The sequence below is a fragment of the Anastrepha ludens genome, chromosome 6 (genome assembly GCF_028408465.1).
Source record: "Anastrepha ludens isolate Willacy chromosome 6, idAnaLude1.1, whole genome shotgun sequence".
Classification (NCBI taxonomy): domain Eukaryota; kingdom Metazoa; phylum Arthropoda; class Insecta; order Diptera; family Tephritidae; genus Anastrepha; species Anastrepha ludens.
The window spans coordinates 94,560,886-94,588,023 of NC_071502.1; the positions used below are offsets into that span (position 1 = coordinate 94,560,886).

At 36.8% G+C, this 27,138-nt stretch overlaps 1 protein-coding gene across 2 annotated transcripts; it reads right to left on the bottom strand.

The window, feature by feature from the left end:
- Positions 1–1,236: 1,236 nt before the first annotated feature.
- Positions 1,237–25,399, bottom strand: LOC128868698 (glutathione S-transferase S1). 2 transcript variants are annotated; one of them, XM_054111099.1, is made up of 6 exons: positions 25,293–25,399; positions 25,142–25,199; positions 6,949–7,221; positions 6,676–6,843; positions 6,467–6,609; positions 1,237–4,213 (listed from the first exon to the last, which is right to left on the bottom strand). In XM_054111099.1, the coding sequence occupies exons 3-6, from the start codon at positions 7,187–7,189 to the stop codon at positions 4,046–4,048; spliced, it is 720 nt and encodes a 239-aa protein (XP_053967074.1). In that variant the 5' UTR covers positions 7,190–7,221; positions 25,142–25,199; positions 25,293–25,399; the 3' UTR covers positions 1,237–4,045. The 2 variants fall into 2 exon arrangements, with proteins under 2 accessions (XP_053967074.1, XP_053967075.1); XM_054111100.1 differs by lacking the exons at positions 25,142–25,199; positions 25,293–25,399 and adding an exon at positions 24,526–24,634.
- Positions 25,400–27,138: the final 1,739 nt, after the last annotated feature.

Genomic DNA, 27,138 nt, shown 5'->3' on the forward strand with positions numbered 1-27,138 from the left:
GGGGCAAGGACAAAGAACTGTTGCTGTCGACATTTAAGGCAATTTGTTGGCCGGTTCTAAACTATGCTGCGCCTGTCTGGTCGCCTGGCACTAGTGATTCGCAGTGGATAAAGCTTCAGACATGTCAGAATACCGCCATTCGGACAGCGACCGGGTGCCTCCTGATGTCACCCATACAACACCTGCACAACGAGGCACAAATGCTCCCAGTCGCGGAGCACAACAAACTGCTCAGCAAGCAGTTCCTGCTGGGGTGTTACCGCAGGTTTCACCCCTGCAGACACCTGCTTGAGCCTGAGCCGCCTCCCAGGCACGTCAGGAGACACCTCCTCGACTACGCTGACGAACTCCAGGACAAAACTGACCGAGACCTACTGGACCGGACAGTATTCAGACAGTCAATAAACGACATTCACCGGGAGTCCGTTACCACCTTCATGAACTCCCGTCCCGTGAATGCCGTAATCGGAGTCCAACCACCACCCATTGCAGATGAAGTGCTCCAGCTTCCCCGTGAGACTCGTGTAACATTGGCACAATTACGTTCTGGATATTGTAGCAGGTTAAACTCCTACTTATCCAGAATTGACCCCGACATACCAAACACATGTCCGGCATGTGAAGGTACCCCGCACGACACTAACCACCTCTTCACATGCCCCTTAATCAGACTCATCTAACCCCCCTCTCCCTCTGGACCCAACCCGTCGAAACAGCATGTTTCCTGGGCCTACCCTTAGATGAGCTAGACGAAGACGGCCGGTGATATGCCCGACACTGGCGGGGCTACTATTACTGTTAACAAACAAACAAGTGAATGAGTTAAGAAAAAAATACTATTATCCTCTGTATGTTTTCTTTATTGTTGCTTTCGTTGTTTAGGCATAAAAGTACAATCAAAGAAAATTGGTTACATGTTAAAAAGTGATGTTTTTCAAAAATTAAAGTAATTTTTCAATATATTTAACATGCTTTTTTTTAATCTTTAAAGAAACCACGAATTTCTCGAAGTTGGTTTTTCAAGTTTGAAGTTATTTTGTATTTTTGCTGCTTCCTTTCGTTTGTTGGATTAGCAGAGTTTATTATTACGTGTTTGTTGTTGTTATGCGCTTTTTGGTGTCAGCAAATTTGTTTTTGTGGTTTGTACATAGCTAAGTATGTGGTACCCCGTTATTATTTTAAATTTGTTGTTCAAGTGGTTTTACTCTTTTTTTGGTAGCTTGTCCAGTGTACACCTTGTTGTTGTTGTTGCAGTTTACTGTTGTTCACAAAAGTGTACCAATTTAGCGATTTTGTTCTTTTTGCCATATTTTTTTTTGTTGTTGTTGGTTGGTGAGTGTTTCATGAGTTGGTTTTTTGTAATTTTTTTTTTATAATGGGTGTTTCATTGAGAGTGGCAATGTTGAGCTGTTTTTCGTGTTTTAAGAAAATTTTTGCCTATTTAAAAATTTTCCTTAAATTTTTTTTTGTGCAGGTCGGTTGGGTTTTGTTTTTGACCTCACTTATTATTTGTTTTTTTTTTTGTTAATTTTTGCTGAAATTTGTATTGTTAGTCTAAAATTAGAGTACAATTTAAATTGTTTGTTGGTAATCATAAACATAGAAAAAAATACAACAAACCAGTTACAGGCAAACACACATTTCTATTAAACATTTTATACGTTTTTATAAAAATGTATGTATGTATGTATTTATTTAACCCATAAGGAGATGTTAATACGAGCTTGTGCCCATACAAGCACACATAAGTGGGCGTATACGTACATATTTATGTATGTATGTGAACTTATATCATATTTTTTATCTTTTAGTTGTGGAGCTTATCGCTTATAATAAACTTTTAAATTTTATTTGTTTTTTTATAGAAAACTAATCAACTAAAAATTACTAAGCACTAAAAGCAATTTTTTTATTTAATATTATTGTGACCCCATTCCGCGTAGTGCCCAGAGAAATGAATGCAAAGAGAATTATTTTATAAATGATTAAACTTTAATTAGCCTAAATGTAATTACTGTTATAAAAACTTAGTCGTTTCTTTAATGTGAGTGAAAAAATATTAAAAATTTTACTTTTTTATAAAAAATATATTTTAGGGCTTATTACTTGAACATTTGCCCACCGTTAAGCTATTACCAGGCATCCCAAATTTTTAGCTGTCTATTAATAGTTAATAAAAATAAAAATGAAAAATATTGTGATTAAAAGAATTTTAGTTTAGGTTTTTTAATAAAAAAATTTTTAGTAATGTTTATTTTAGTAATTTAGTGTTTTTTATTAAAACTAGCATAAATAAAATGAAATATTCGGGAAGATAGTAATATATTAATGGTTTAAATAGAAAACTAGACTTTTAAGGTTATAAAGAGTCAAAATGACACAAACAAAATACGAGATAAATGAAAGGACTTTTCTAACATATCAAAATACCAAATGGTAAAAATATATTTTTTATTTATAAAAATGAAAAAAAATGATAGCCAAAAACAAAAAAAAAGGCTAAACATTTATGAAATCTTATATGTAAAGAGGTAAATTAAAATTTTAAAAATTTAAGTTTCAAAAAAAAAAATTTAAATGAAAAATTGTATAAAGAACAAAAACAAAAACCAAGCTAAAAATTTATGAAATTTTATATGTAAAGAGGCAAATTAAAGTTTTAAAAATTTAAGTTTCAAAAAAAATTTAAATTAAAAATTGTATAAAAAACAAAAACAGTGTAAATAGATAAATTAAAGTTAATTTAAGTTTCGAAAAAAATTTAAATTAAAAATTTTGTAAAGCAGAAAAAAAGCTAAAATTGTACGAAATTTCATAGAATTAAATTTAATATAATTTTATTTAATTTAAATTTCGAACAAAATTTTTACTTAATGTTATTAAAAAAAAGTAATAAAATGTTTAAAAAATGTTATTTCATATATATGTATACACATATGCACATACATACATATAAAATTTTAAATTAACAAACCATTAATACGTTTAAAATTAATAAAAAATTATTTAAACATTTTAAAAAGCGTTGAAAAGATGCGTGAAACTTTTTAGAGATAATTAGGTTTAGTTAGAGCGAACTTTTTTTTAAATTTAATTGAAGAAAAATATTAAAAAATCAATAAAAACCGAAAAAATATACTAAAAATTTTAAATATTTAATATTAAATGTTCAAATTAAAAATTTGTATTTGATATTAAATAATAAAAATTTAAATATTTAATATTAAAATGAATATTTAAATTTTTAATTCTAATATTAAATTTTTAATCCTAATGTTTAATACTAAATATTTAAATTTCAAATACAAAAAATAAAATTTAAAAAATTCAAAAGTTTAAATATCAAACATTTAATATTTTAAATAGTATCACAAACTAAAAAAAAAGACTGTTTCACCGATCAAAACTGAATATTTGGTCAATAAAAATTATGAATAAAATATATTAACTTTTGCGCAGAAAAAATTAATATTTTCGTATCCCCCCTAATAATTGCTTGCCCATTCCGTATGCATATTGATTAATAATTTTAGTATATTTATTAGGTTATTTAATACATTAAAACAAATATTATTTCATTCCATTATTCCATTAATATTTTGTTTTTGTTTTTGTTTTCATTATATTAGTCCATAATTGGTTAATTACCGTTACAAAAAATACACAAAAAAGGAACAAAGTGTCATGTTGATCAATATTGTTTTTTTCAAGTTGTTTTTATTAAATGTTATTGTTGTTGCCTATCATGAAAATCCGTAAAAATGTATATGTGTGTATGTGTTGCAAAAGCTTGGCTTTCATCCAAATATTATTTATATGTATATGTGATGTTTAGAATAGTAGCTTGTAAATGTTTTATTTATTTATTTATATTTTTTTTTTGTAATTTTTTCCTCCTCCTCTACTACTCCTCTGCTGTTCGCTTCGCTTTGGAAGTAACATTTCTTTCAGCTGTTTCCAAGTTGTTAATTAATTTGTTTTTGTTCTGTTAACCAGCAGCTTCATACTTTGTTTTTGTTTTTTGTTGGTGTTGTTTTTTTTTTGCTTAAACTTCAGTCACGGGTCTCTTTTCGATCCAGGCTTTGATGGATTCCAATGCGTTGACTTCATCAACGACAGCCTTTAGCGCTGGGTATTGCTCCAAGAGATCACGCTTCACCATGTAGTTCATGTAGTCGATGATACCGGCGAAGTAGACATCGGCCCATGTTAGCTGAAGGGGAAGACGGAAAGAAAGGGGAGAAATGAGAAATTGTTATGGAGCGAGTGCGTAAAGGTACGAGTATTAAATTAATAAATTAAAGAAGAACCGCTGATATTTTTAAACAGATATTTCAAGTATTTTCGTCCACTAGTGCCCGAATCGTAATGGCAACATCTGGCTCGTTTATTCGAGTTCTCAGTAGAGAAGGACAAGATACAAGCCATGTAAAGTCAAGTCAAGTCATAGCCGAATGTGCCTACCATTTGGAAGTGCGCAGGTTTTAAGTCTTGGGCATGAAACACCAAATGATAGAAAATTTTGTTTCTAATGGCGGTCGCTCCTTGGCAGATAATGGCAAACCTCCGCGTGTATTTCTGCCATGAAGAAGGTCCTCATAAAAAACCATCTGCCGTTCGGAGTATGCGCAAAACTGGAGTTCCCCCTCCATTTGAAAGAAAATAAAATCAAGCCGGTTGGGTAAAAATTATGCACTCAGACTGGATCAATGTGATGCCATTTGACTGCCAGTTACTTCTGCGGCACATGATTTTAGATGCATAAGAGAAAATAATAGGTTTAGGTCGACCTTCGCATCTAATTTGTGCTATGAGCCTTGATTTACTTTTATGATAAAAATATACCCGAAGACTTGTGTGATCCTGTACTCGTACAAGAGTGACAGCCACCATACAATTTTTTTGAACACATCGAGTAATTGGCACTGCACCCAAGTTACTCCAATTATACAAGAGCGACAGCCACCATACAATTTTTTTGAACACATCGAGTAAGTGGCACTGCACCCAGGTTACTCGAATTATACAAGAGCGACAGCCACCATACAAATTTTTTGAACACATCGAGTAATTGGCACTGCACCCAGGTTACTCCAATTGTTGGGTTATATGCCACATATTAACATTCGATTATGGTTGATAGAACCGATTGCTTAAAAGAATAGAAATGTTGCCCCAATTGTCTAGCCACTAGCTTAACAAATCACTGAGACAATTCTGCAACGGCTCTCGTCCCACTCTTTTTCTTTCTCTTTAGGTAAGACTGGGTTTGGTTAACCTAATGAAGTTAAGCCTGAGGAGTGTCAATCCATAAGTTTCCAGCTCCACAATGCGATTTTTATATGTTTCTATATTTCTTTCTATATTTTTCTTTCACCGTTCTTGATTCAAAGGCTTGAAGGAGCTGCAAATCACACATGAGACATCACAGAGACGTGCTCATTAGAGCCATAATAACTAGAGTTCAAAAAATTGTTTGCTTTTGCCATCAATCCCATGCGTTTTGATCTTTAAACAATCAATGATACGCTGCTGTTGGCAGAGAAAATCGAAGTCTGATGCCTTTTATCAGAAAAACGAACTAATTTTGTGCTTTCGTTCTCATGACAATCGGGCCCACATTACCGTAATAACCTAAATTTATATCAGGCCAAGAATTGTTACTAGCAGCATTTCAGCAAATTTATAGTGAATATTTCAGGCTGTCACAACAGCAACTACTGACAAGCTTTGTTAAATTTCTCTCAAATTGCCTAAGTAACCAGGCTTAGTACCAATTACAAATTTTTCTCCAGTCTTGAAAATGAATCCCATCGAGTGGGTCTTGCGGTAAACGAAGGCAAGACAGAGAACCTCATGTCAACAACCAAAAAGTCTACGCAGGTTGCGATTGACAATTACGAGTTCGGCGTAGTTAAGGACTTCATCTACCTAGTATCCAGCATCAACACCAATTCAGCGTAGAACAACTCTTGCCAACAAGTGCTATTCTGGGCTGGGTAGGTAACTGAAATGCAGAGGCCCTTCTCGATGCACAAAAAAAAGCTCTATCATTCACTCAACCTCCCGGTCTTACCATATGACGCTGAGTCATAGACCGACCACCGATAAACGGGTACTAGGAGCTTTCGAGAGAAGAATTCTTCGCAAGATCTATGCTCTGATTTGCGTGCTCATTTCGAAATGCACCGGTGGAACTCGCAAAAAAGGACGTCCACATCTACGTTAGAAAGACCAAGTCGACGACGCCCTGACTGCCCATGGAGTTTCTAACTGGGGTCAACGCGCGCAGAGGCGATTGGCATAACATTTTGGTAGCGGTCAAGACGGACCGTCGGTTGTAGTTGCCAGCTAAGTAAGTAAGTAAAATTTGTTTACTTCACGATGTCCCCAGAACATATTTCTTGCCAAAAATTGTTGAATTAATTCGTTTTCCTTTATATTCAATTAATAACCGCTTACTCACCTTTCCCAAAGCGAAATGTCCTTCGTTATCCTTAACAGTCTGTTCCAATTTCTCTAAATAGAACGGAATGACTTCGGTATTGAGTGTTACGAGTTTCTTCTCTTTGATGTCATCCTCCGGTTCGTAGGAGACGACTGCAATTTCTATAGATTAAAATAAAAATTAATCAAAACAACATGCAACATGCAAGCGCACACATTGTTCGCTACTTAGACGGAAATCGTTGATGGTATCAACAACAATATCAATTTGTAGATCCTCCCACGCAGTGGCGCCGTTCAGGCCCACAGTACGAGCCAAAAAGCGGGCCATCGAAATGCTCTGATGTACACGTTTGCCATCCACCTCGAGTACAGGCATTTGACCCATGGGCATTGCTGTCGGCGGCAAAGAAAAATAGAGGGTGAGAGGGAGAGTGTAAGTGAGTGAGACAAATAGATAGATGGATTGAGTTGTAGAAAAGGAAATTAACGCATACTTACTCGGCTTGAGTGCCGGCCACTCGTCACGCGTGACACGCACATCCTCATACTCAATGCCGCCGTATGCAAATAAGTAACGTAGCGGCTCAGCCAATGCTTTCACATTGAAGTAGAAGAGGGTGTAGGAGTGTTTAATGGGTTCAGCTGGTGCCGCATCGGCGGGCGCGCCCTCGACACCCTCGACACCCTCGGCTGGTGGCGCTTCCTCGGCTGGTGGTGGTGCTTGTGCTTCATCGGCCATTATTTATTTGTTTTGTTGATTGATTGTAGTAACTGTGATGGATAGACGAAAAAGAAAAATTCAGTTTTAACAAAATTTGTGAGGTAAATAAATTCAATTGATATAAAAAATCTATTGTTTCCGCTACTGCCAGAGTGACAAATAATACTGGAATTACGAGTTAATAAATTCAAATAAAAAAAGGCATTAATTATATAAAATCGTCGCCACTTATTTACAATTTACTAGGCTAATGACAGCTGGCGGGTGCGTAAGGAGCTTTGCTTTACAGTAACTGTTTTATGGGTTTTTAAATTGTGTTTACTGACAAGTGAATTTAATGAGCCCGTAACATTACGTTTGGTTCATCCCACAGCACCAGCTCTGCTTACCAAAAGTGGTCCACTTGGCACATTATATCATAACCTCAAACTTCATATCAAAAAACGTGAGGTTTAACTGGTGAAGCAGATACTTTAGGCGCAGCTCATTTTGAGATATTGCCCTGAAAATTATTCATAAAATACATTTTTATAACTGTTTGCGATTTCGGCTCAAGCTGGCCAGAATCGAGTGTAGTTAGTAAAGACATCTTGAACACTTTGGCTGCAGGCTCTAAATCATTGAGTGATTAATGATTAGCTCTCAGTTTTCCGCTCTTCTACTCTCAACACAAGTCTTTAAAGACTCTTTGCGCAATCCCTTTGATCTAAATTTCTTTTAGAGGAATATGGGAGGAGTTGTGTACGAACTTTGAATGGCCCTGGGAAAGTATTACTTGTGTATTGTGGCAACTCAAACTCGGACTCAGCAACTCAAACTCGGCTGGTTAATATTTTCTTGTGAATATTTTCTTAAAGTATACCTATTCACTGACAGGGAATCCGAGCGCAGTACAATAGACTCAATAGTGTCAGAGTGCTGTACTTGCCAGTCTATCCCGACACAAAAAAAAAAAAAATGCTTATTCAGTAATAAAACACTCGAAAGGTTTGCAAAAGTTAGCTCGAATTGTTTTTGTCGGAAAAATTTCACGGAAAATATTTTCGTAGAACATTTTAACCCAGTAGCTCCATCTGAGAGGGTAATTTTGACCTTCACTTCAAGAAACTGATAAAAAAACAAATTAGGAAAGTTTCTGGAGGATTAAAATGCTCTAACAAATTATTCTTCGGAAAATAGTACCAAGTAATTATAAGCAAGAAATATAATGGCTGACGGGGGCTCGGTGGAATTTGTCAACAGCTTCTACTACCACTGCTGCACTATCACGACAAACGGCGGAGCAGATGAAGATGCCAACTGCAGGCAGAGCAACGGCGGCGTCTCTAAATTTGCAATATTCAGCTCATTGTCAGTATATGGTAAAGTGTGTGTTGTTGTACGGAAGTGAAACATGGCTGGTCTCTAACATAATCACACAGAGGCTACAATCTTTCGCCAACAAATGCATCCGCAACATTTGTATAATATTCCGGACGAACACCAGCAGTAACGACGGAGATTAAGGAATGAGGCGCCCATCCTATGACAAATCACATGTAAAAAGGGGTGATGGATAGGTTACACGCTTAGAAAACCACGAGATAGCCTAACGAGGATGCCACTGAACTGGAACCCTCAATTGAGCAGAGGTCGCGGTCGGCCAAAGATACTTGGAGCAGGTCGATCTTGCACGAGCTAGCAGATGCCGACATCACATGGGACGACGCCAAAAATAACAGCCGCGGGCCGTGTACGATGGAAGAGTCTTGTTGAGACCCTATGCTTGCGAGCGGAGAGAATAAGAAAAAAAATTAATAAATAAATAATTAGAAAAACCACTTTTGTAGATTCCAGTCCAGCGTCTTACTCTTCCGTAGTTTTCCACAGTGCCATTTTTCTATTTGGGTGAGATCTCGTGAAATCTATTTGAGTTCTGCCGCCTATAGGAGTCACTCACCCTCTTGATAATCTGCCGACTTTTACAATGGCTAGAGCGCGTGCACTAAGTCAGATATCAGCCCGCATAAATACGCATGAATATTTACGAGCACCCATAAGCACATTTGTAGATAAGAGCACTTATGGCATACTATTATTGAAAACAACAAATAGTAACTAAGATGGAGATAACAAAATAATGTTAATAGAATGTAGATAAAAGTGTAGTGTTGGCGTTACTTTTATGTACCAATTTATTTGTGTCTATGAGCCAGAATATTGTAGAACATTAGTACGATTAAATTACAATATTTACTGCACTCTGCAAACAAAAGGAAACACCTCTCGACCACCTTTTAGCAATTGAAATTCAAGCTCGTAATATCGGTGATATGTCACTTCATCAAAATTGCGCTAACACAAATCACTCAGGAATGAGTTTATTAGATATTGAATCACCATTTCGATGAGTAGTTGATTTCACTGAATTTTGTATATCCGCAAAACTAATACGGCTATGCAAAAAGACGTTGCTCAATACCAGCAGCGTCGTTAGAATTGGGAAGGACCTCTCTGAGCCGTTTAATACCAAACGAGGTTTCAGACAGAGTGACTCGCTGTCTAGTGATTTGTTTAATCTGATGGTGGAAAATGGCGTGCGAGCCGCAGAACTTAATCGGCTTATCGGCTTATCGGCTTTAACAAACCCGCTGTTAGTTCTGCCTTCTCCAAACTGAATAAAGAAGCAACGCGAATGGGTTTGGTGGTGAACGAGGACAAAACGAAGTGCCTCCTGTCAGCAAACAAACAGTTGGCGCACTCACGTATCGGCACTCACGTCACTATTGGCAGTTAGGATTTCGAGGTTGTAAAAGACTTCGTTTATTTAGGAACCCGCATTAACACCGATAACAATTTCAGCCTTTGAAATTCCAAGAGTAGTAAATACCTCACTCGACGAACAAAACGAACACTCTACAAGGCTCTCATCATACCCGTTCTACGAGTAACGTATGGCGCAGATGCGTGGACGATGACACCATCCGATGAGGCGCCCCTTGGAGTGTCTGAGTGAAAGATTCTGCGTAAGATTTTTATACCTTTGCACGTTGGCAACGGCGAATATCACAGACAATGGAACGATGAGCTGGATGAGCTTTACGACGACGTAGACATAGCACAGCCAATAAAGACCCAGCGGCTACGTTGGCTGCGTCATGCCGTCCGAATCTATACAAACGTTCCGGCTCTGAAAGTATTCGATGCGGTACCAGCTGATGGAAGTAGAGGAAGAGGAAGTCCTTCTCTGCGTTGGAAAGATCAGGTGGAGAAGGACTTAGCTTCACTTCGTGTTTCCAACTGGCGCCGGTTAGTACGAGAAAGAAAGGACTGGCGCGCTTTGTTAAACTCGACCAAAATTGCGTAAGCGGTTATCGCGCCAATCAAGAAGAAGAAGAAGAAGAAGAAGTTGATTTCACATTTCACAAATAAATCCCTGAAAATAGATGACTCAAAAGTTTGATTAGGAACCAATTTGCAAAAAATCGAATTTTGCAAAAAGGTTTGATACACTTCAAGTACACCCCAAATAGAAATATTCGGTGCGCAACTAAATTCCCGCTGTTCGTCAATAGATGCCGCCAGCAGTGTGTGCTAGTCGATTCTAATGTGATAATGTCGGATTTTGTGCCGAATAATCGTCATTTGCGGGAAGTGTTGATTTTCCTCTTTTATTCCAAAAAAACGACGGCTGAAGCGCATCGAAAGCTACAAAAAGTTTATGGAGATGCTGCTTTAAGTGAAACAACGTGCCGAGATTGGTTGCGTCGCTTCAAAGACGGTTATTTTAATGTTGACGACTGTCCCGTCCCCGTGAAGGAAGACCAAAAACCTTCGCAGACGCTGAATTGGAGGCATTGCTCAATGAGGATTCATGTCAAACGCATGAAGAGCTTGCATCAGTATTAGGAGTTACATGCCAATTCACTTTCAAGCGATTTCGTGCTTTGGGAATGATTCAGAGATTCGAGAGGGGACTTGGGTTCCTTATGAGTTAAAACCAAGGGATGAAGCAGTTGTTCACAGGCGAATAAACGACGTTCAACTTTTTCGCCTGTGAATAACTGCTCCAATGGATTCATTACAGCAATTCAAAGAAAAGAAAGTTATGGGGACTACCCGGTCATGCGTCTACGTCATCGCCTCTGCCGAATATTCACGCTGCGTAGGTTATGCGATGTATTTGGTGGGACTCAGTTGGTGTTATTTATTATGAACTGTTAAAACCAAGCGAACCCCTCACTGGGGATCGGTATCGGCCGCAATACTTGGAGAGGCATGAAAAAGTGATTCTACCGCATGACAACGCTCGGCCTCACGTTGCGAAGCCAGTTAAAACCTACCTCGAAACACTGAAATGGGAAATCCTACCCCACCCGCCATATTCTCCAGATATTGCGCCGTCCGATTATCACCTGTTCCGATCGATTTCACATGGCCTAGCTGACCAGCAGTTCCATTCATATAAAGACATCAAAAAATGACTTAATCCGTGGATAGCCTCAAAAGATGAACAGTTTTACCGCGACGGTATACAAGATCTACCAGAAAGATGGGGAAAAGTAGTAGCCAGCGATGTGCAATACTTTCAATGATTCACTTGTAACCATTTTTTCAGAATAAAGTTGTATTTTCATAAAAAAATCAGCGAGAACTTAGTTGCGCATCTAATACTAAGTAGCAAAAATCACACTAAAAAATACTAAATAGCAAATTTGAAATGGAAAAGTTTACGAATTATGATTTATATGACTATGGCCATGGCTATGATGCCGCATCTATTCGAGTGCGCCAAATTCAGGCTCTTCCTTACTTCTTTACTTGTGTTTTTTGCAAATATTATTGCCTTATACAGACAGTCTTTTTCGAAGTTTCCTATCCCATTGCCTTAATAATCGGTTGATTACTTTTATTTTCACCGAACGAGTTTGGCATTCCGCTCAACAAAACTAGCGCCTACGCGCGTCTGCAATAATAATTACTTAACAGAGTAACGCAGCCTATCTTGGGGACAAGCATAAATTCTATAAAAATTCTGTACTTTATTTACATTAATTTGCATACGAATTACGAACAGCGGAGGCACAGACACCCAAACGACTGCAAGCAATGAGAATCGGTTCTGCGCTAAAACTTGTCATTTCAAGGGCAAAGTCAAGGGAAGTCATGAAATGGGGTAGAATGATTAAATATGATTTTTAGCTAACAAAAGGTATAAAATTTTGCGAACTGCTACTTACTGCAGTTTATTTATTAATGAGTACTTACGAATTTCGCGCTCTAAAAAATCCATTAAAAAGAGCAAATTTTTGTATGAGGATGGCAATTTTCGAGGTTAACAGCAGACCAGTTTATGGTGCACACACAAATTCGCATACAAAGTGTGGCTAATAAGTAACGAAGCTGACGTTGTAAAGCATTTTGTTTTCAAGGCCACTGATTCGTGTGCAACTGCCCGTCGTAAATTTTCTTCACGTTACAATATTCGAGGTTTACGTGATGCTCGCAGTGAAGATTTGATTCGTTTATGGGCGTTCGGTGGCAAACAGCCACGGTCGGAGCCCAGCCTGACATCGAGAGCAAATGAGAATGTTGAACTCGTTGTTAATATATAAGTTTGCACGATAATCCGCGTCCGAACATGCGCCAGAGTGCGGCTGCTCTGGGATTTCCAAGAAATATTGTGTGTGAACTGCAGTCCTTCAAAATTCGGTTCACAATTTGCATTTCTGCAAGAGAATGTTGGAGCGATTTCAACACTATCTTTTGGAGTGATGAAGCCCATTTTCATATAAACGCAAGTGTAAATAGCAAAATTGCCGTTGTTGATCATCGAAAGGACAAAACTCACTAATAAAGCATCAACAGCCACTTCACAGTCGCAATTTCGATGGACGGTGTCTCTTATCGACGCATGCTGAACGATTATTTTTTGTCAATAATAAGGGGACGGACACTCTTCCTTCAGTGCACACACATGGCTTCATCAAGATGCCGCCACGTCGCACACGACCAGAGAGACAACGGCGATACTACGGGACTTCTTCGCTAACAAACTGATAAGCCGGTGCGGTAATACATCCTGGCCACCCTGGTCGCCCGTTCTTACCCTTATGAATTTTTTTTGTGAGAATACGTTAAAAGTAAAGTCTATGAAACAAACGTTGTGATCATTTCAGCACTAAAAACGCAGTGATCGACATCACTTCTCCAGCAAGCGGCATGGAGTATGGAGCTTTTCATTCCAAATTCTTTCAACGAATACCCTGTACATTCAATACTACATGAACATTTGTTCACTAAAAAGGTTTATTCACTCACTCTCAGCCATAAAGGCAGGAGTTGTTTGACTCGAAAATTGATAAAAACCAATAGAAAAGTTTATTGTGCTCATTATTGTTTGAGTGGCTGCCTTTTGGACTGGGCGATACTTAATTAGCACCTAGTGGGATTTTTACACTCCAACCCATATTTGTTTCGGTAATTTGAGTTTCCATGCGTGCTATTTCCTATAGCCACGAAGCCTAAAACTTCTTCAAAGTTGTTGAAGAATGATTTGTTAAGAGCTCATGAGCTTGCTCTTGATAAACTGTGGCAATTGCAAAGATTGTGAAGAGGAGTTTCCTTCTCACCCACTTTTCTACAATTGCGGCATAAACTGCTGAACCTCGCCGCTTGCGCCTCTAACTTCTACTCTCCTAAGTTTTGAGATATTGGGTTGTCCGTAACCTCAGAGTTTTTAGATCTTTGATATGCTATAGTTCAGGCCATGTCTTCGTGAACCAGTTACAGGTTGGCCATCTCTTCCATCGTCTACGAGCAATGCTGTAATGAGGCTTTAGTTACACCTTAATCCGGCTGAAGGCAACTTCTGCTAGTTCCGCTTCGACCGAGCAGCTTAAGTAGGACTCTAGCCTAGCAAACTCATTTGCCTTTTCGATACGCTCTACGTTTCTGTGCCCAGGAACCCATACCAGAGTGATGTCGAGGCACTGTCTGAGCGGCAATATTTTTAAATAAATTGAAGTTAGTTTTGATGAAAAATATTTATTTTGAATTGACTATCCCAAAACTTATGGAGCAACTATCGTATGAAAATAAACATGCACCCTTCTCTTTCCCCGCAGCATGCCATGCAGATATGCTATTGCTCGAAACAGTGTTGGAAGTAGTTCTTTCTCAGTCCTGGTATCTCGCTCATAGCTTGAACGGAAGTATTCAGCTGCCAGTCTCGCTTTCTCTCTCTCACAGCTTCAATAAACTCAAACGTTGTTCATTTTAAATTAGAATTAATCTTACGAAATTCAAGATGTGGCGATTAAAGTGAGGGGTCTAACTTTACGATATTCTTCTTGTCTAGAAGGTCCTTGTTAGGCATTTCGAAATAAGCCAGCGCATTGTCTTGATGGAGAACCCATAACTGATTTCTTCTTTTACAGTTCTGCTTGTTTCTCGATTACTATTTCACGGACTTCAGCGGTGACTACATCCTACCTACCTACCTAACAGCTAAACCCATAGCTACCCAGTGATGGTGCACAAAATCTCATGAAATCGAAAAAAATATCAAAATTTGCTTTGAGGTTAGATTTGCGCATTCTAAGTGTTTACCTTTTCTTGAAGGTGGCTTCATTTAAGGCTCATAAGTGGGACAAGTGTGATTAGTGACATATTATTAATCTTTTAAATAATTTTGAATAATTTTCAGTGGCTTTTAATGCCTCAGTGCAAACATTTTTGCGAGTCTCTTCTAAGAGTTTTAGACACCTTTTTGGCCCACGTAAGCATATTTTTAGTGAAAAAAAAATAACAACTCTAATGCTTACGAAACTTGTGCCTATATTGATATGTCTACAGAAGCGAGAGGCACTGCATTCGAAAGAGAAAGCTTCGCGCTAAGCAGCTGGCGGTCGCTAGCATTCGCCGCACGCGTATTTCCTCCCTACTAGCGTCAGTCGCCTTATACAACAGCCACTCCTCGTATTCTTGCAAGAATTGAAATTGAAGCGCTTCATTCACTCACTAAATGAGTTTAATTAACATTTTGCCAAGTCATAGGCGGCAGAGGACGTCGAATGTGCAATAGCGGATAAATGCGTTCAACAGAGTTGCAATGAAGAAAATATGGAAAGTAGTGTGCGCGGTACTGGTGGGCGTTTAATTGAAACGACGCAACGATCGAGGATTGAGGAAATACGCCTAATACGTCTTGGAATGCGAGCGGGCAGACCAAATCGGGTGAATTCGATGCGCCAAAGAATCGACTGTGGCAGCCAACCGGCACTCAAGTCGCCGCCCACGCTACTCACAACATGCACACACGCATACATCCGTATGCATAAGAGGCGCCGCGAACCAAGAACGCAAAGAGGAAATGAATGCATTAGTGAATGTTTAAGCCTTGACTACAACGACGTTGTTACAGTAGCACTAACGGGTAGCAACAAGTACAGTTTGTGTGAAAAGTTGCTGGAATACATTTTTGTTTTTGTTTTTTTTTTTTCTTTCTTATTTTTTGCTGAGTTTAGTAGCGAATGCGTTGACACCGTAATAAAAGTCATAGAAAGTCCGCAAGCGATTGCCGTCAAAAGCGGTTAAATACGCTCATGCTACTCATATTACACACACATACATGCATACATATGCACATACCGCTCCTGCCATGCCCCAAACGCTCTTCACTGCACACAACTCTTCGTCTAGCATTTGCGGTTGAATTTAGGGCGTTGCCGCTTTCTTCTGCTTCATTGCTTTTGCATCAATTTTCTTTTTTTTTGAATTTTTTGCCATTTGAAACATGAAATCCGATGCAACGCGGTGAATGGTAAAAGAAAATAACCGATAAAAATTGCCAAGCGAAATCAATCTGCATGCGAAGCGGCGAGGAGGCGGCAACGGATGGGTGCATAAGCAGAAGCGAAGCAAATGCCAGTACGTACGAGCGGCAGGCATGAGTTTTGAGGTGTGGTTGCTTAAGTAGCATTTGCTTGCAACACGCGACCACCGATTGTTTAAGTTGTGCAACATGTTATACTAACTAGTGGATGCATTTGGGCAAATGACGACTTGAACAAGCCCCAAGCGCGACTAGGCAGAAAACTGTCTAAGCCAAAAGCCGGTAAAGTGTTGGCGCAACGAAAAGTAGCCGGCAAACAAATAAAAGAAATGAAAAAAAATGAAAAAAAAAAATGCCGGTAAGTGCTTAAACCGGTTAAACGGCAGAGCGACTAGAAGCAGGTAGTTTGGCGGTCAACGCCGAAATTATGTAGAAGGGAACATAAAAATGTATTGAGGAACTGAAAGAAACGAGTTTAATCAATGCTGTTGGCAGATTAAACTAAAGGAAATCAGCAACTGAATAAGTAACTGCTAAAGATGAGAAAAAATAAAAAGAACATTTAATATGTGCGGCTAAATTGGAAGAGGGATGTTCTAGTGAGGCAGCAATAAGCAGAATTATTGGAGTAAAACTAAAAATTCAGTTAAAAAATGGCCGATTCCACGATACCGGTTTGAGATACGAAGACAATAAACAAAATTCTTTAAGGGGTTAGGCCACTGTGGCGGCGGAAGGAGTAAGTAAATTTTGAAGAGGGAATGATCCATTTTTAAGAGGGCATGATGGCCGCCGTAGTCGAATGGGTTCGTTTGTGACTACCATTCGGAAGTGCACAGATTCGAAGTTTTTCGACAGATTTCGAAAGTTTTTCTAACAGGCGCTCCACGACTGGCAATGGCACACCTCCGAGTGTATTTCTGCCATGAAAAAGCTTTCCATAAAAAAACAAAAACCTCGGCCGTTCGGAGTCTGCTTAAAACTGCAGGTCCCTCCATTTGTGAAAAACCATCAAGACTCTCGGCCAAACATCAAATAAAGGGTGTGATCGACATCTCGTAAAATATAGATCAAACAATTTATGCTCGTTGTCAAGGTGACATTTGACACTAAACAAATTGGTTTACTATTCTTTATTTGTTCTATTCATTTATGAGTTACAGGGTGTTAACGCCGGAAATCAACAAAGAGAAAATTCGGTACATTTTACAGTTTTTCTTTGATAAAGGCCGAAATGATGAATGGTGTTTATGGTGCCGATACTGTAACAGCTAATTACGTGCGATTTTGGTTTCGTCGATTCCGTTTAGGCATTTTTGATGTTCAAAAAAATCTCGATAATATCGATAAAATCACAGAAATAATCGAAGTAGACCGGCATGTTAGTAGTCGTAGCATCGCCCAGGAGCTGAAGATCGACCATAAAACAGTTTTAAACCATTCACACAGAAATGTAACGCAAAAATAATGGAAAAACTAAGCGAAAAAAATCACTTTTTTTAGGTCGATAAATCGAGTATCAAAGGACTAATGTTGTTGCTTCGCTCTACTGTAAAATTTTACGAAAATAAGTTAGGAGCTTTTACCGTAGCGTCCACGATGTGATACATCGTTTTAGAGGACAGACAATGGAGAAATTATTTCTGATGGAACAATAAAATAAACCAAAATGTTGAAAAGCATTTTTTAGTGAACCTTCAATTTATTTATTAATTAGTTTTTTTGTTTTGTGTTTTCCTTGTTCACTCCACTCGGGGGCATAGGGCCTCGACAAGACTCAGTCTTGCGTTGGTTTCGTTAATATATTTTGCTTACTGGCAGGGTAGGTGATTAGCCTGTCGCTACGAGTGTTGTTGTTTTTACCAACATCTTATGTTTTTTAATGAACTATTTTTTTACTAAATATGTATTTTTTTATTATATATGCCAAAAATTAATAATTTTTTCGAAGGAATACGAAAGCAAATTGCGGTTGTACAGCTTTTCTCCTTTTTTTAATTAAAAATTTACAAACAAAATGTCTAAAAAACTGTGTAATATATCGAAAAAATTGATTGACGTACGATGTCATTTTGCAAAAACTATTAATCTTGCGATAGGGTGATTAATTTTGCGCCACCTTGAACTAGTGTAGTTAAAATTGAAATTTTTTTTCGATTTTATATACATGCATAGATTTCCGTAAAAAAAATTAAATCAAAATTCACAAAAAGTTGAAAAATATGTAGTTTCGAAAACGAGTTTAAAATTTTCAGTATGGTACGAAATATTTACAAACTTCTCCCACCTCATGCATTTGACTATTTAGTTTTGAAGGCATTACCGAATCTTTTAATAAAACCTAACCCTTTTAGAACTGCATAATAAGACTAGATTAGGTTGGGCGGTGGTAGCTAATCAGACATACTGCTGACAACAGATATTTACGGATGCAGCAGAGAGGTTACTAGTATCCTTTTTCCCCAAAACCAAATAAATTTCCAATTTCAGGTTCCTCATATTCATGAACTTGAGATCCTCAAGTTTCTTAAAAAAGTGTGTATTGAGCCGTTGTGCCCGGATAATAGCGGAGAAGATATTGTACCGTCTCCTCCTAGTCCACATCGTGGCAACTTCTGTATACATCATTTCAATGAACGCTCTATCTGGCAGCGTGTGAGCCAATCAAGCAATATTGAGGAAGGACCGCGGTTGTTAAGCGAAAATCCTGCCTACTGCGCGCTGTTTAGCAATCTTGTGCGTTGAGAACTTATTCACGGTTGATGTTGCAGAGTCACTCGATAGGTAGGCTCCTCACGCCAACCTGGCTACAATTTGTAGGTTCATAAGAACATACATGGACCAGGAATACTTATTGCCAGGTACTTTTATTGCAGTATCAGGTAAAGCAGGTCATCAGCTTTGCATTTAACGCCTGCTGGGCAATGACCTGACAACCCAAAAATTTCCGTACGGAATGCCTCAATCATCTAGTAAAGAGATCAGCGGCATTTCACAACCACTTTTGAAGCCAGTACTTTTTCTCAAGGATATTATAGCTACCTGTAGGAAAGTAAAGTTCAATAAGTCACTGCATTAGTAATGTGACCTTTGAAATATAGTAGCTATCTAGGCCTAAAAGACACCAGAGTACAATAATAAGACAGACGAATAGTTCCCGTTCCTTTGTTATATGCATTTGCGCGACAGAAGCAACGCAGTACATTGCAGGCAGGCGACACCATCTCGTTCAGACTCGGACGGACTTAAAGGAAAAACCCAGTTGAGAATATTTCTGCATCCATCCCACTAAAGCCACGGTAAGTAAACGGGTTACTTTAACCCACAAGCGAGCCCGGCAGGCTGAGAGAGGCTGCAGATGGACAAAACTGATGTTACCTGTCATGTCCGACCGACTGCGGCAAATCCTCCTGCCATTAAGCAGAAGGGTGGGTGAAGCACATGGAATAGATAAGCATCTCAGACAGTGTACTCTGATCAGCATGTGGAGAGGAGGCTGAGATGGCAGTCCACTTTCTGAGCGTCTGCCCGGCATCCGCTCGAATCAGGCTTGAAGTCCTTGGCACTGATGTGTTAAGAAGCGACTTGGCTCTTTGGTACCACAAGACCTACTCAGATTTCTTCGGAGGTCGGGTAAATTTAAAGAAAATTAAAAAGGAAACCCGAGTGCAGTACAATGGACTTAATATTGACTGAGTGTTGTACTGGCTAGTCTGTCCCGACCAAAAAAAAAAATTAATCTGAAACGCTTTCATTTGATTCCAAATAAAACGCGGTTAAGTCGAATGCGTACAACGGCTGAAGTCTAGCTCAAATATTAAGACGTCCACAAAGTGTGGATCATGCGTTACTTCGTTCAGATGCACCGAAACATCATCTTGGATACAACTTCGTTTTGTACCAACACAAGGCCGGCAACCAGGCTTTCAAGGCAAATACAATGACTTCGCTGCATCCGCTCTGGATTATGCAAAATCAATAGAATTGTCACGAATGATGGGCTTACAATTGACTTTAGTCTACGTTCTATTACGGCGAGTAAGTTGCCGCTGTATATGAGCTGCAGAGTAGCTCACCTTCACCGGATGGTTGTTCATAGTGATACCACATAAGTGAGCATATGTCAGCCCCATTAAATTCTCCATTTAATGGAAATGTTTCGCGTAAAAAACTGAATTCTGTAAATGCTCACTGCACAGCCTCTAATTGAGCGAGAGGCTTTCATTTTCAGGGACAGCAAGATACTTTGCCTTTAATTCTGAGATTGGAAAAGAGGCTCGAGGGTATACAACGTACACAAATGACTTATACCCTCGTAAAAATATTGACAAAGTGCACCTTAGCGGTAGTGGGACTCGAAACGATTATGGAGGCTCCTGATGCTGTTAGAATGAAGAGGAGGGCGAAATGATGCCTTATTCTTCTGTGAATCACCCGTAGCGGCATGTGTAAAATCGGACTTCGGGAATTGAAAATCCTTTTTCGGAAAGTATAACTAACAAAAGCTGAGATAAGAGACTTGGTAACCGTTAGTTAACTTGGTTTTAGGGTTATTGACTAGTGTGGAAAGTGGACCAGCACCCTATCAACCCTCATATTTATTGTTTCATATAACAGCCAGCCACTTTCTGCTCAATTTCCGCCCTTAACTTCGTGCAGTGCACAACAATGTTCTGCTGGCAATGCGCCCAGTAAGTCATCATGTAACTTTGCCTATTCTTTGTTTTTTTTTTATAAATTTCGGGTGCGCATAACAGTGGAATTTTCGAAATTTCCGATTGCAAATGTCAGCTGTGTTTCGAATACGAAAGTCGATGTAATTTAGTTGCAATTGCTGCAAGATAACACAGAAAAAAGTGAGCAAAAAGAACCACAAAAGAAGCGTTCGCAAAGCACCCAGATATGCCTGATTTCGCAAAAGAAAAATATGCATAAAAAACAGAAATGAATTTAATTTAAATCACTTCACAATAAAAGTCAATTTAGCATTGCAAATTGCTGCTAATTCAATTTGTCTACTCATCGTCTCTCGTTGGTTTGTTGATGCATTTAATTGAATTTATTTTTATTTTAGCGGTTTTTTGTTAAATTTAAATTGCTACACACGCACACACACACACACACATACGTACAAAGAACCGATTCATTGTTGAAACTATTTCGATTTATTTTTTTGTTTTTTTGTCTAATCTTAATTTTGTATGCGCTGTTTATTACAATTTGGCATCTGTTTTGTGGTTATTGTTGTTGTTGGCGGCATTGATTGAATCTAATACAGTGCTAATGGGCGTATTAATTGATTGTGGACGGGACCTATGTGAACATTTCTGAGTTTTTTGAGTTTTTCATGCTATGGATTGGCAAATATGTGTATATATATAAATATGTTGGTATGTTGGTATGTCGACATGAATTTCAACAAAATAAAAAAATGTATAAAATTATATTACCCAAAATACGGAACGTGAGATGCTTAGGAGATTTTGATAATCTCTGCCTGTACTGCTTTTTACTTTAGATTTTCATTTTTGCATGAATCCAGATAAAAAATATTTTACAGACCCGAAACTACTACTCATAAATGAGCCATTATGCTCTACTAAATTCAACGAGGCCCAGTAAAGGACACGGTACTTTTTACCCCTTGTATCAAGGATATCGACACTAACCCCAGGCCGGAGCTTCCTAGACATTCACATCTGCCCTTTACTTCCTCATATAACTAAATTTATCCGACTTTTCGGCTGACTGAATCCGTCTTCTATATGGTCTAGTAATGTCCATAAACCAAAAAAAAGGAAGTTCGCCTCATATGAAATTCCAGCCAGAATCCTTTTCATGAGATCGATATTTGAGTAAAATTGCAATGGTTGATTAATAAGTCATGAAATTATTGTATCCGAAAAAGACCCGGAGAAGTAATCATATAAATAATTGGCGCTAACACCCTTTCTGGGGGTTTGGTCGAGCTCATCTTTCTATTTTGTCCTTTTACAAATGAACTCACACTCCGAATGGGAACATTTTTTTTATGAGGACCTTTTTTCATGGCAGAAATACACTCGCAGATTAGCTATTTCCTGCCGAGGGGCGACCGCTATTAGAAAAAACTTTTTCTATTGTAGAAAATGGTGTTTTCATGCCCAGTGTTGCGAAACTTTACATTTCCGAATGCTAGTCATGCATCAACACATTTGGCTATAGCAACCGTAAATGCTTATACTCGTACATCTACATAATTACGCCGCCGGGCAAACTTTCTACTTGTAGCTATACTCACGAGGAAACCCAAAAAACGGTCAGTTATGTTAAGGCTTTTAGATACAAAAACCACCGTTAAGCCTCCGAATGCTGACGAGGTCAATGCAATATTGTCCTGTGACTTCTGAACACCTTTCTACTAAAACTTGGAAGGAAAGACGTTCGGTTGATGGTCGGTATCATTACAGGACACAACCCATGGGGTCAGCATGTGACCATTATTGGAATCATTGAGGACCCAATGTGCCGGTCGTGCTTGGAGGAGGCGTATAGCACTGTGAACTTTCTCTGTGAGTGTCCTGCCTTTGCTAGAGCACGGCTACGAGTTTTGGGTTCTGATGTCATGAGAATAAGTAATATTCGTTCTCTAAAACTGGAGGATATCTACAGATTTGCCAAAGAATCTGGAAAATTCTCACAGGACTAACTATCTCTATCTCTGTCTCTATTCTTTCCTATCACTTTCTCTGATACTTTTTTCCTTCCCTCCTTGACTATCTACCCTCTTTACAGAGCTTTAAATACAATGGGCCTTATAGCCTGAGTGTTTTAGGAGCCACCAAATCTCTTGGTGCTTCTTGGGTCGACCTTTTCAAATTTCATTTCTAGGCACCTGCAATTTCGTATCGCTGAATTTGAAAATTGCGTGCTCAATGTCGTGAATAGATTTAGAAAAAAAATTGCTTGATTTTTATGAAACTTGATATTCAATGGCATTTGGGTCGCTGATTACGAACTCGAAATCAGTTTTTAAAAATTCAAATTGTATAAATATGCATATTTTGCGGTGTCAGTGGGACAAGAAAATGCACGGAGCACCGAACACACCATAGTCGTTTGGAAATCTGTCGAAATCGATCCCAACAAAAGATGCAGTATAAAATCCAGTTGCATTAAGGTATCTTAAGCGGTAAAACCTTCTGACCATTTCTGTGCTTATTTGAAGCTGAGATCACTGTTGCACGTTTTTATTTTGTTCTACTCGTGTTTTGACGTACAGAAATTTTGTGGTTAAATCAAGCCATTAGTCTAAAAGCTAAAAAGGGATCCCGATGCCAATAGGCATTTGTAAATGTAGCTTTAACGAATCGAGTCCTACAAGTGCGATCGAGACGGACCTATGAACCGGCTTGTGTTGTATGCGAGCTTTAACAATAGTCATATTTGGCCACTTTATATGAAAGATGATACAACATTTTGCCTTTCCTTTTCGACAGATCCATTTGTATCTAAGATAATCTAAGAAAGGTATGTACATTCATTCTCATTAGATAACAGGTGGAAATATATTTTATTTACAATTTAAAATAAAGAAGGCCTGGCCAGACTCATTAGCAGCAGCTGCAGAGATGAACTGGTAGAACATTACCCTTGTAATTGTCTTGCTCGGGCAACTACGAGTTCTTCTTCAAATGTCTAGCAGAACTGTGGATCTGATTTGCTAATTTCGCACGCAGTATTTCGACTTTTATCAGACAAATTTCAACTTTTACCCGGCAGGCTAAGCAAGAGCGAAGTTGAAGCTTTCCCCAACGCAATATCTCAACTTTCCAGTCGGGGTAAGTGGGCGCTCACATACGTCGTTCTTTCGGCAGTGGGTTTTACTTTACCGGAACGACACCGATTTATGTCCGCACAACCACTGTACTTTAGCAGGTTTATTCAAACATTTTTGGGTAATGCTTTATGTTGTTACAATAACAACAGTTTCCACGGCAGCCACCTAACCTAACCTAACTTCTTACATGAAATCAGCTAAATTTATATTTAGAGAGCACTCTGAATTCAATGAAAGGAAAATTATCTAAAACTCCTTAGTGAAAATAAAGATTATTTCTAAAACATTTTTTTTTTATTTATTATTTTGTCATTTATTTATTAAAATATAATTAAAATTATAGATTAACTTTTAAAAAATTTTAACTAAAAAATTTTTTTTTTTAATTTCGATAGGTCAATATTTAGCTATCTATGTGCATTCTTTAAAATTTAATTATAAATAACTGCATTTATCAGTTTTGCGTCGAATGCCTGTCAATCATAAACCACTTTATTTTCAGATGGTGATTTCATATCGCTTATTGTATAATCACTAATTTTGTATAAAAGCTCGTTTAAGTGATAGTAAACCAATCTTCTTTAAATAATAATTAGCACGGGTTTTTGCTAAAAACAAAATTTAATCTTATAAAACACAAATTTCGCTGCTCCATTTTTTCAATAGAAACTTACTCAAATCTGCATTTTATTTATGATTTCTAAAAAAATTCGAACTTACTCGTTTTGTCCCTGAAACAGTTTTGCGATTGCACTCGTTTCACGTTCACGCGCCCACTGCACAAAAATGCGTGCGACGATTTTGAATCTAGCTACCTTTTCTACCTTAGGCGAATATAATTTTCTTCTTCTTTTGACAATGGATCGCTTGATTAGAATCGCTTGATTACGAGTATCGAAATTACAATTACAATTTGCACAATCACTTTTTTTGTCCACGTATGGTTGGTGTAAGCTTTTTATACATTTCGAATTGACATCAATTTCAAATGAGTGCACATCCACACATGCACACATACACTCACTCACAATGAGTTCCTCTCCTTTTATTGTTTCAAGTTGTTTTTTTGAAAAGTTAATTTTCAATTTTATTTGCCTTCGAACACTTTCTCGATTTCGAAAATTTAAAAATAAACTTGCAAAAAATAAATTTCTTTCATTGTAATATTACATCATTAAGCACTTTTTAAAATTTATTTGTATTTAAATTTAAAAATAAAAGTTATATTTAGAACTCTTGTGCTTTTTACTGTTACTAAACCCTTCCAGTCAACTCATCACTCCAGCAAATATGAGCTTTTTTAGTTTCTTGTTTCAAGTTTACTCTGCATTCTTACCTTAAATCCAAACTTTCGAAAAACGTTCACTTAATTTGCTTTAAAATTTCTTTTTAAACTAAAAAAACCGTAAAAAATTTTTAAATAATAAATTAATTTTAAACTTTTTTATCAAATGGAAATGAAGAAAGTTTTTTGAGAAGAAACGCACATTAACCGAATCCTCTGAAGCCTCTTGCTACTGCACAGCTGAACCTACGAGTGTTTCTGAACAGACTACGAAGGTTGGGTGGTGCGCTCAACGCTTAAATACGCCGAGCAGAGCGCGCAGCAGCAGCCGGCAATCAAAATGCGGGAGACTTTAAGCGCTGAGCGCGTTGCTACCGGCAAACGGCAAACAACCGGTAAATAATTTCTGATAGGGAGCACAACATTGGAATGGCTGGGGTTGGTCGGTTGGCCGATTGAGTATGGGTTATGTCGTGGGCGATGACAATGAGAGTGAATGGGTGCGGTTCGTTGTTTGTAGCGACAAAACAATGGAAAGAGGTTTGGAAGGTGATGAGTGTTGCTTTTGGAGCGTGAGACACATACATATGTACATATATTTGGAAAAACGTCGTTTTGATAGAAACTTAACCGTAGACTGAAAATGGAAAAGTGAGGAGAGTTCGAAAGTGTGTGAGCACACAGTTTATTTGTTATACGGAAATTTACTTTTCGATTCTAGTGTGTCTAAAGTGGTTACTTGTATACACTTAGCGAAAATGAATCAAATGAAATAAATAAAGGAAGCACAATATAACTAAGTAAATAAAACAAAATTAAATTAAATCTTTAGTGTTTAATTAAACTAAAAAAGTAAAGTAAAATAAAATACAACAACAGAAGAAGAAAAAGTGAAAACAAAACAAAAAAATGTAAAAAAAAACAATAAAATGAAGTATAATAAAATGAAAAATAAGTCCAATAAAATAAAACAAAGTAAGAAAATAAATAAAAAATAGAGTAAAGTAAAATTAAGTAGAAATGCAAAACATTAAAAACAAAAGAAAAAAATAATAAATAAAAGAAGTACATAACAAAATAAAAAAACTAGAAAAATTGAATAAAAACCTGTAAAATAAATAAAAAATATGTAAAACAGAATTTAATAAAATAAAATTAAAAAAAAAATTAAAAAATATTAAAATAAAAAATTAAAGAATTAAATAAAACCAATAAAGTAAATAGTAATTAAATAAAACAGAATTAAATGAAATAAAATTAAAATAAAAAAATAGAAAAAATAAAAAAGATATATAGAATACAAAAAAATTACATAAATAAAAAATAATATAAAATGGAATTAAATAAAAATAAGTAAAATAAATAAAATAATAAAATTAAAAAACTAAAAAAATTTAATAAAAACCTGTAAAATAAATAAAAAATATTTAAAACAGAATTTAATAAAATAACACTAAAATTACTAATAAAAGAATAAAAAATTAAAATATGAAATAAAAACCAATAAAGTAAATAAAAAAGTAAAATGAAAAAATCTAGAATAAATAAAAAAGAAATATAGAGTACAAAAAAAAAATATAAAATAAAATTAAATAAAAATAAGTAAAATAAAGTAGAATATGAGATATTAATTAAATAAATTTATTTATATAAATAATAAAAGAAAATTAAAAAACAAATTAAAAAATAAAATGAAATAAAATTATGTAAATTATAAAATAGATGAAAAATAGAAAAGATATTTAAAAAATAATATAAAATAAAATAAAAATAAGTGAAATAAAGTAAAATACGGGAATAAAAAAATTAAGTGAAGATAAATGATGTGGGAATATAATTTAAATAAATATTTAATAATTAAATAAAACAACTTAAAAATAAAGGAAAAAAATAAAGTAAAATTATGTAAATTAAAAAATATACATAAAAAACACAAATATGTCTATATAAAAAACATTTAAAAATTCGGTTAAAAATAAAATTAACTAAAAGCAAGTAAATAAAAAAAATTGCCAGAAATTGAAAAATTAAGTAAAAAAGAAACAAAA

Coding starts and splice junctions, on each gene's coding strand:
- LOC128868698 (XM_054111099.1), bottom strand. CDS start 7,189: ATGGCCGATGAAGCACAAGCACCACCACCAGCCGAGGAAGCGCCACCA. Junction 6,844..6,948: donor GTGGCCGGCACTCAAGCCGA/GTAAGTATGCGT, acceptor TGCCGCCGACAG/CAATGCCCATGGGTCAAATG. Junction 6,610..6,675: donor CATCAACGATTTCCGTCTAA/GTAGCGAACAAT, acceptor TTTAATCTATAG/AAATTGCAGTCGTCTCCTAC.